Source organism: Lolium perenne, chromosome 2 (assembly GCF_019359855.2).
Source record: "Lolium perenne isolate Kyuss_39 chromosome 2, Kyuss_2.0, whole genome shotgun sequence".
Lineage (NCBI taxonomy): Eukaryota > Viridiplantae > Streptophyta > Magnoliopsida > Poales > Poaceae > Lolium > Lolium perenne.
In genome coordinates, this window is record NC_067245.2 from 168,074,194 (window position 1) to 168,084,841 (window position 10,648).

Here is a 10,648-nt window from a genome sequence, read left to right on the forward strand (position 1 = left end):
GTCGACACGGTTGCCAATGCGACGGTTCCGCTTCCCGGCAACTGCACCGTCGCTACGTAGGCGGCGGCTGAGCGTCCGAGCCGCTGACGCGTCGGGCCCGCGTCGGCTCGCCTCGCTTTTCGTTGTGTCCGGCATCCCCGGTGCGTCCCCTGTGGGACGGGGACAGGCTCGGGGTGCCGGACACCGTATCGGGCCGCGCCGGATAAAAATGGGCTTTGGGGGACGCGGCTGGAACGTATTTTTTGTCCGGCGCGCCCCAAATTCCTTTGGGGACGCGGCTGGAGATGATCTAAGTGTTACAAAATTATTTCTTTAGCTACATAGTGCTAGGTAGCCACCGGGGTCACATGATTTGTGTAGTCCCCTACGCTAGCAGTAGTAGTACTACACAGTACCGGCCAGGGGAAGTGGCCAAGAAAAAGTTGTCCAGTCCAATCCTTGTGAGCATGGTGAGTTGCATGCGAGCAGAGACAGCGGGCTACTAGCTATGAGCAGAAAAAGAAAGTACTACAAGCGTTTTCCTTGTAAGCATTCGCGCGCTACATGAAGGTGCGGATGACACTCACACGCCGTCTTTCTTGGCGCCGCCCGGCAGCTCGCCGCCGCTGTGGGCGCGCGGTGCCCAGAACTTAAGCCTAAGCTCCCGCCTCTCCAGCATACTCTCCACCTCCTCGATGGGCAGCCCCTTGGTCTCCGGCACGCAGACGAGCACAAACGCGAGCGCCGCCACGGACAGGCACCCGAAGATGAGGAACGTCCACGCCGGCCCGATCGCTTCCGTCAGCGACAGGAACGACTGCGCCACGGCCAGGTTCGACACCCAGTTCGCCGTCGCTGCCACGCCACCGCACACGCCGCGGTGGCGCAGCGGGTAGATCTCCGAGTTGACGATCCACGGCACCGTCCCCATCCCCGGCGAGAAGAAGGTGATGTACAGCGCCAGCCCCGCCATGGCCAGCCATCCGTACGAGCTCGGGCACCCGCGCGTGTACCACAGCCGGTCCTCGCCGTGGCACGTGTCGCGCACCGTGGAACTGGACAGCAGGCACGCGCCCGGAAGGAGCTTGCTGCCGGCGCCGGACGCGCAGAAGCCGCACTCCGTAGAACTAGCCTTGAGGCACCGGGTGCAGTCCCAGGCGGAGCTGCCGCTCGTCCGGTAGTCCGGGCAGGTTAGCGAGCCGTTGAAGTGGCTGGTCTCGGCGGCGCCGACGGCGGGGGAGTGGGAGGTGGCCTCGTGGAACACGGCGGAGAGCAGGGCGAGTGAGGCGATGACGCCGACGAGGCTGATGACCAGCAGCTTCCTCCGGCCGGTGCGGTCGATGAAGTAGATGCTGACGATGGAGCCGAGCGCGTTGAGGCCGGAGGTGACCAGCGACAGCGCGAGCGCCGTCTGGTTGGAGGCGAACCCGGCGAGCTGCACGATGGTGGGGCTGTAGTACATCACCGTGTTGATGCCCACCAGCTGCTGGAACACCTGCAGCCCCACGCCGGCCACCAGCCCTCGCCTCACCGTCTTGGTCTTCACCAGCGCCGCCAGGCTTACCTTTTCCGTCGACCCCTGCTCCCGCGCCTCCGCCTCCACCGACTCCTTCAGCTCCTGCATCTCCCTCTCCACCTCCTCCTCCGCCGTGTATATCTTCCGCAGGATCGCCTCTGCTTCCTCCACCCTCCCCTGACATCATTATTTCAATTCATTCAGTCGTGTGTTCCGATTACGTACAAACTTTTAGAGTAGTAACGAAACAAATAAAGAAACCACTATTCCCAAAAAATAATTATACCTTTCTGTAAAGCCATCTTGGAGATTCGGGGAGGAAGAGCATGAGGACGAACTGGAAGACGGCAGGGAGGCCGGCGACTCCGAGCATCCACCTCCATGTCCCCGGCGCCTTGGTGAAGGCGAGGTTGATGAGGTAGGACAAGAACTGGCCGCCTGTGATGAGGAAGCCGTTGGTGCTCACGAGCGCGCCCCTGATCCTGGCCGGCGACGCCTCGGAGATGTAGAGCGGCGCCGTCATGGAGGCCATGCCGACGCCGAGACCGACGAAGACGCGGCCGACCACGAGCTGCACGGGCCCCGTGGCCGACGCCATGACCACCGCGCCCGCGAAGAAGAGCAGGTCGGCCACGAGGATGGACGTGCGCCGCCCGAACCGGTCGTTGGCCCAGCCGCCGACCGCCGCACCGATGATGGCGCCGGCCACCGCCATGCTCACGATCATTTCCTACACCGACCATGTATACAATTATTCCACAATTCGCCAACAAAACTGTATCAGCGGATCGATTCTTATCAGGATTTCTCGCGCAAGGAGAACAAGAATTCGACTGTTGGGTACCTGGAGCCATGTGTTCTTGTCGACCGAGCGGAAATCGTCCCGGATGTAGAGCAGTGCTCCGGAGATGACGCCGGTGTCGTAGCCGAAGAGGAGGCCGCCGATGCCGGCGGAGAAGGCGAGGCGGAGGACGTAGGGGTTCCGCCACGAGAGGGAGAAGCACTCCCGGAAGGCCGAGCCGTCGAACCCGTGCGCGCCGCGGCGATTTGCACAAAAATAACCCTTTTGTCAAACTATAGCACAGACTGACCCTCCGGCGAAACTATTTCACGGATCTAACCCTTTTGTGTGGCGCCCCCCCACGGGCGCCACACATGCCCATGTGGCGCCCCTGGCCCTGGCGCCACACATCCATCCGACGTGGCCCGTCGACGCTGAGCTGGTGACCCCGATCCGACGTGGCAGCAGGAGTGGCGCCGCTCTCGCCGGCGCCACACTTTGAAAGTGTGGCGCCCGTGGCAAGGCCGCCACACATTCACTTAAGTTTTGGCCCCGCGCGCCCGCCCAGCCCGCCCACTACTTTCTTTCTCCCTCTCTTCTTCTTCTCTCACAGGGAGGCGCCCGGTTTTCTCTCTCCCCCTCTCTCCTCCCCACCAAATCCACCACCAAATCGTCAGATCTGTCCGTGGAGATCGTTCCCAACTCGTTGCTTGAGGTAATCTCCTCCGTTTCCCCTCTTTTCATCCATTGATTTTGTGTATTTGCTCCAATGTATATGTGAAACCCTAGATGTGGATTTGGTTGATTTGAGGGTGGAGATGGATTTGGTTGGATGTTAGGGTTGTTGAAGTAGAAGAAATGGTAGTGTGCTAGTTTGTATGGGTAGATTATGTTGATTATGGTAACTAATGAACACATGTGTGTATGTGTTCCCATTATGCTAGGGGGATGGAAAGAATTGTTCATGTTCATCATGTGGAGAAGGATGCTTTCTTGAAGGGAAACATAGAGCCGGACCCGGAAGAGGTTGACTTGGTGTTTGACCTTAGCCCTAGCTTTGCGGAGGTGGTAGCACAAGTTAGGGTTGAGTTGAATTGGAATGAGCCAAATGATGGTGTTGAGCTAGAGGGAAGGCATAATGTGGGGTTTGGAATGCACACCCGTTGGAAGATAATGCGTATCAACTCCGAGCAACGTTGGTCCATTTACAAGGAGACGGTGGCCGGGTCACAAGATAAGGCTTTGGAGTTGTTTGCAACCAAGACGGTTGAGGCTCGTATCGAGCTTGACCTTAACCGGCCCTCCTCCCCCGTTCGAGAGAGGACTCCTCCACCCATGAGCCAAGAAGAGGCCACCCAATCTCCCATTGTCCAATCTCCCATTGCCCAACAACCTCCGTTGGATAATGAGTATGATGAGCATGACGATGGTGATGATGGTTTCGAGATGAATTGCAACAATATCGGTGATTTGGATAAATATTGGACGCAAGAGGAGATGGACCACTCCATTCCTTATTCCCGATGCTATGCGTCGGACTCGGATGATGATGGACCCGAAGAGGAGGTTGACGAGGATGGCTTCACGGCTAAGGAAGCCGAAAGAGCCGAGATCTTCAAGAAGGTAACCGGACGGGATATCCGGGTACCATTGTTCCGTGATGTTAGTCTTGCGGATGGAGCCGTGGTTGATGGTGGCAAAAGTTTTCTTCTTGGAGCTAGGCCACAATCCAAGAGAGATGTGGATGGTAGGACGGCTATGATCTCTAAAGGGCTAACGTTTGATACATTCTTGGAATTGAAGATATGGTTGAAGGAGTTCTCCATTAAGCATCATCGCCCTTACATCGTTGTTCACTCGGACTTGAAGAAGCGGTACACGCTAAAATGTGTGGATAAAAGGTGCCCATGGGTTGTCCGTGCACGACCTTTCAAAAAAGGGCCCTCTTGGCACATAACAAGTTGTGTAGCCACTCACATGTGCCGGGGCCCGAGGCTTGATGGCAAGGATGCACAAATGACCACCGTCAACTCACATCCGAGTTCATTGCATACAAGCTCTCGGCGGAGATCTCATCACTTCCTATCATGAGCATTAGGTCCGTGCAAGATACGGTCAAATCCACCTTTGCATACGACGTCAAGTACGGGAAGGCATGGAAGGCCAAACAAGCCGCATTCAAGATGTTGTACGGTGATTGGGAGGAAGCATACAACCGTATCCCTAGGTTGTTGTTAGCGATGGCCGCAACTAACCCGGGCATGGTGCATGTGGTGGAGCCTTCCGCAACCAAAATGACTTTGCATGATGGTAAAAGAGTGAGGGTATTTCACCGTGCATTTTGGTCATTCGAGCAATGCACGAGGGCATTCGAACATTGTAGGCCTGTCATAGCCGTGGATGGTACCTTCTTGACCGGTCAGTACAAGGGCACACTATTGGTGGCAATAGCAAGTGATGCGAGCAACCGTTTAGTACCATTGGCTTTTGCATTGGTAGAGATTGAGAACAATGATAACTGGCAATGGTTTTTCCATATATTGAGGACGAGGGTCATACCACCCTCAAAGGAAGTGTGTGTCATCTCCGATCGTCATCAAGGAATTCTCAATGCGGTGGAGGTTGCAATTCCCGGGCATGCTCCCTTGCATCACCGATGGTGCATGAGGCATTTTTGTGCAAACTTCTACCGGGCATGCAAGAGCAAAGAGTTGTCTGACCTCCTTCAAGATTGTTGCCTCGCTTACTCTGAGCGCCGCTTCGCAAACCTATACAACGGCTTGCTGAAGCACAAAGACCTCAACGCGGGTGGTCAAGAGTTTCTTCATAGACACCTCATATTTAACTCAAAGTGGGCAAGAGCTTATGATGAGGATGGGAGGAGATATGGCCAAATGACAAGCAACATGGCCGAGTGCTTCAACAATGTGTTGAAGGGTGTCCGTGCATTGCCCGTGACGGCAATCATTCAATACACATTCGAGAAGTTGAATGTCTACTTCCAGAACTACACCGATGAAACAGAGAAGGAAATAGCCAACAAGCTTCAAATCAACCTCCAAGCCAACAAGCCCAAACTCCTCCAAGCCAAACGCGTCAACCTCCTCCAAGCCAACAAGCTCCAAGCACACAAGCCCAACGGCAACAACCTCCTCCAAGCCAAACGCGTCAACCTCCTCCAAGCCAAACGCGTCAACCTCCTCCAACCCAAACGCGCCAAACTCCTCCAAGCCAAACGCGTCAACAAGCTCCTACGCAACAACCTCCAAGGCAACAAGCCTCAAGGCATCAACCACAATGGCGACAACCTCCAAGGCAACAAAGGATTCACGTAGGGCTTAGTAGAGGTGGCCGTCGCGGTGCTAGTATGCTACGATACCTAGCGGGGCCTTATCCGTATGTGCCTCCAAGTTACTAATTGCATTGTACTTTCTATTTTCATATTCCATGACTAACTTTGGTTTTTCAATTTGGTTTACAGGTATGGCAACTCAACCCACCAAGGGGAAGGGAGCATGGGAGGGCAATGAGAAGGAGGAGTCCGCTTGGGAGGAGGCGGTAAGGACGGTGCGGAAGAAGAAGAAGGAAGAGGAGGAGAGGAAGAAGAAGGAGGAGGAAGACAACAAGATGGCGGAGCGTGCCCGTATGCAAAAACAGTATGACGAATACATATTGTTCCACAAGAGGAGGAATGCCAAGCTGAAGGCCGAACGGGACCGCGAGGCACGGATAAAATTCCTGAGGAGCTGCCAACTTGAGCAAATTGCGAGGGAGAGGGCCAATAGGATGCACCTAGAGGAGGTGGCTAGGGAGGCTGAACGCATCAAGGAGGAGAGAGCTCAAGCGGAAGCTGCAAAGACGGAGGAGCGCCACCACTTCTTCGATTCGGTCGTTCAGTTGGCTCGTGACTTAAGGGAGAAGGAAGAACTGGCTGAAGAAGCTAAGAAGAAGAAGGCAAGGGGGGAGGGCGCCTTTGCGACGCAGTGATGTCCCTTTGGCTATGTTCTTGTTGTCGAACCTTTATGTTGTGTGAACCTTGATCTTCTCGAACCTTCGTGTCGTTGAACCTTATTGTAATTGAAACCTTGATGTCGTCGAACCTTATTTGTCATTTGACCAATTTTGCTGTGTCAATGTGTGGTACATATTCAGTGCAATGTTCTTGTTGTCAAAACTGTTGGAATATGGTAGGATTTTTCATGGTTTTAACACAAGTCAATGTGTGGCGCCCTTCCCACTGGCGCCACACATGCTAGTGTGGCGCCCGTGGCGTCGGCGCCACACATCCCAACTTATATGAACTACTGGGTCGAAAACATCCAGGGGCTCCGGACGATAAGTCCTTAGCCGTTTTGGCGAGGCTCTTTGGGTGGCGCCCTTCCCACTGGCGCCACACATGCTAGTGTGGCGCCCGTGGCATCGGCGCCACACTAAGAGCCTCGCCAAAATGGCTAAGTCCCAGAATATTTGTCTTATAGTATGTTGTGGGCAGTTAGACATGGATGTGTGGCGCCGATGCCACAGGCGCCACAGTAGCATGTGTGGCGCCAGTGGGAAGGGCGCCACACATTGACTTGTGTTAAAACCATGAAAAATCCTACCATATTCCAACAAAACTGCCATCATGTCAAAAGCTATGTCATACACACATCATATCAACAGCCATTTTGTACACACATCATGGACATAACATCATCATACCTAACATCGTAGCACATAGTTTCATACAATTTAAGATAGCATTCAAACAACACGAAGCAACGAACATAGAGTTGACAACACTCGACGATCTAACTATCGGTGTCGGAGCGGGTTTCGCCGGTGTGGGGGTAGTGCAGACGGCGGGCGGTGTCGTCGAACACCTTGACGATCATCTCGCCGTCCCCCTCGTACAGAAGGTGAGCTGGCAGCCGGGCTCGAGGTGGAGGTCACTGCGAACTTGTCCCACCCCGTGTGCAGGTACATCTTGCCCCGCCCGTCGAACAGACCTCCACGGACCAGCGGCGAAGTTGCGCCTAGCCTCCCGTAGCTGCAAGTGCGCCGGCTCGTGGCCGTCGACGAACTCGGCGAACTTGTCCGGTAGCCGCTTGATGCCGAGTGGGTCGTTGTCGATGCGGAGGAGGAACTCGAAGCGCCGTTCCTCATGCGAAGACGAGGAGGATGCAGTGACGGTGACCGTGGGGCCCTTGCTGCTCCACCGCGGCGGCCCCTTCCCCGGCCCGGGGGCGCCAGACCGCGGCGGCCCCTTCCCCGTCCACCGGGACCGGCCATCCTACATGTTTACATTTTTGAACCATATTACGATCCATTCCACTAACAAATATGAGTTACTCCATCACAAATACTAGGCATACATGTGGGTTCATACACATACATACACATACATACATAGAGTTCATACACATACATGTGAAATTTCATATGTAGATTTCTACAAATCTATGGTTCAAACACATGCATACATGAGGCTACCATCTCCAACACAAACAATACAATATAGAGTGCACAAAAGAAAAAAAAACATGTGTAGGGTTCATGTCCAAATCTAGCCCGATCTATGAAATTAGTGGATGAATGGAGAAGATTTGAAGGAGATTACCTTGACAAATGGATGGGGAACGATCTCCACGGACAGATCTGGTGATTTGGTCGTGGATTTTGTGGGGGGAAAGGGGGGGAGAGAGAGGAACCGCCGGCCACCTTCTGTTCTTCACGGGAAGAAGAGAGGAGAAAGAAGATGGTCGGGCTGGGCGGGCGCGCGCGGCCAAAACTTAAGTGAATGTGTGGCGCCCTTGCCACGGGCGCCACACTTTCAAAGTGTGGCGCCGGCGAGAGCGGCGCCACTCCTGCTGCCACGTCGGATCGGGGTAACCAGCTCAGCGTCGACGGGCCACGTCGGATGGGTGTGTGGCGCCAGGGCCAGGGGCGCCACATGGGCATGTGTGGCGCCCGTGGGGGGGGCGCCACACAAAAGGGTTAGATCCGTGAAATAGTTTCGCTGGAGGGTCAGTCTGTGCTATAGTTTGACAAAAGGGTTATTTTTGTGCAAATCGCCGCGCGCCGCCCTCCATGACCGGCCGCTACCTACCACTCTCTAGTCTCTATCCTCGGAATGCTCAATGCTGGCGTCCTGGCTGGACTGACAGCTAGTGCACATACACATGTATACTATTCACGAGGGCCCGAGGCGTCATTAATTTTCCTTCTTGCCTCGTGTGATTGTGTCACGTGTAATAATTGTGATCAAATTCGGCAGAAGATTCCAGTAGTTTGTAGGGGCAGAACAGACTTGACCTGTGCTTTGTCGCCGTATTAACTTTGAATGATTCGATTTGATTCCGAGAATAGGATAAGGTGATCTCATCTGATGGCGAACGATTAGGAGGGCGGACAGCAATGCGCATTAGTGTATCAGTGTTCTGTTGTGCTACTCTACATCCAACTATCCAAGAACCGGAGAAGAAGACATCGTGCTAGCTGCCTGATGTGCTTGTTCTGATTAGTTAACTGAGCGGCCAACGAGCAAAAGAGTCCAAGGAATGCTGGTGGTGGTTCCGAGCCATGACTATCTGTTTCCTGTCCATTTCACATTCACAAGAAGCTACCTGAACAGCTTTAAGCTAAACTGGTTCACAAGAAGCTACCTCAAAATCTTTCCGCAAAAGGAAGCAAATTTAGTGCACATGAGCTGCACCAGCTCCCGGTTTTCAAAATATTTGAAAATTATATCTTTATATTCTAAAAAATTATTAAATTTATTTCATAAATACATACACACGTCCTGAATACTCGAACGAAGTTTCGGTAGAAATTGTGTTGTTCTTCGAGCTATGGAAAAAAAATCATGGTTGTGTATAGGGGCTGAAATTTGTCTTTTTTGCGTAGCTCAAAATAAACATATTTTTCTTCAAAATTTCTACCATACCTTCGAAATGTTTATATGTATATGCGTATTCAATTCCAATTTTTTTGGAATCCAAGAAATACGGTTTTCAATACTCATGAGCATTGGTGCTCATATGCCGAAGACACTTTCCGCAAAACCACTGCAGTAGTTTACATGACTTCTATTATTATAGACTGTAACATGATAATACTCCAAGTATATTGTGCAGAAAGAATAGACGTATTATACATATTCAAAGTTGTTCACAGTTTTGCATCACTTTGATACAAAGACTGGGGCATGTCCCCATTTCAAAAAAGAAATCTATTCTTTTTTGGCAACCTGATTGGAGCAAAAACCAGACCTGGCTCCTTTACACAGTTCTTTTGGTGGATCCCTTGTTTTATTCCTGCAAGCAGAAACACGCAGATTGCGGGGTTGGCTGCAATATGTTGGGCGATTTGGAGGCTTAGGAATAGATCCTGCTTTGACCACAAGCTGATCAATGATCCTGTTGAACTGATCAGTTACTCCACTGTTTTTATGAAATATTGGTCAGGTTTACATGGAGAGAAAGACGCTGAAGATCTTCGCATGGGAGCTGATGGTTTAATGAAGCTTGCTACTGCTAAGAAGGCCAAGGCAGGGGCTCGGGACATGCCTGTTCCTGTACAGAGGCCGCTGATGATCAGAGATGTAGGTTCTGTTGCTGATGATGAAGTCAGTTTGGAAGATGATGAGCATACTGATGATGCCTGATGAAAATCAGCAGGAAACATGTGAAGAAAATTTCGTTGGGGTCTTGGGACTCCTTGCTGATGCTTTACCCTACCCGTTTTCTGTCATAATCCTTTACCAGCTGTTTTGCTGTTTGGTTGTGGCGTTGGTTGGATGTAAATCTGTTAAGTTCGTATCGTTTTGGCTAGTTTTCAGACTTTGTTTTGTATATATGGGTGGGTGTGTGTGTAAACTTGCCTGGTAGTCAAGAGATACTCGTTATGTTTTTCGTTATCTCCTGGTAATGAAAAAGTCGATCCTTGGATCGTTTGGAAAAAAAATTTCAAAAAAGAAATCAGGAACGTATCACTTTCGCATAGCACAATTATATAAGGTACTCTTGCAAAATATTAATGAGTCTTTAACTACTTTGTTTATTGTACAGTACATATGTTCATGTATATATATGGTGTGGTTCCGATCGAGCCATGATTATCTGCTTCCTGTCCATTTCACCTTCACACGAAGCTACCAGCTGGACACCAAAATAGAAAAAAAAAGGCTAGCTAGAAAAAGAAAAGTTCCGCTCTAGTCATTATACTCGTATATAGTGCTCATATAAAAATGTTTGGGAAATAAATGATTTCCACGGACTCCAGCAAGAAAAAAATAATGAGTATAACGTGAACAGTACATGAACATGGGATGTTTTGATTTTGTTATTTTTTACCCAGGAATCAATGATAGTAATTTTCCCGTAAAATATTTT

General features: G+C 51.6%; 1 protein-coding gene across 1 annotated transcript; it reads right to left on the reverse strand.

Moving 5' to 3' along the window:
- Positions 1–279: 279 nt before the first annotated feature.
- On the reverse strand, positions 280–8,490 carry LOC127333793 (probable inositol transporter 2). The gene is made up of 4 exons (XM_071826331.1): positions 8,332–8,490; positions 2,340–2,527; positions 1,782–2,225; positions 280–1,672 (listed from the first exon to the last, which is right to left on the reverse strand). The coding sequence occupies exons 1-4, from the start codon at positions 8,345–8,347 to the stop codon at positions 563–565; spliced, it is 1,758 nt and encodes a 585-aa protein (XP_071682432.1). The 5' UTR covers positions 8,348–8,490; the 3' UTR covers positions 280–562.
- Positions 8,491–10,648: the final 2,158 nt, after the last annotated feature.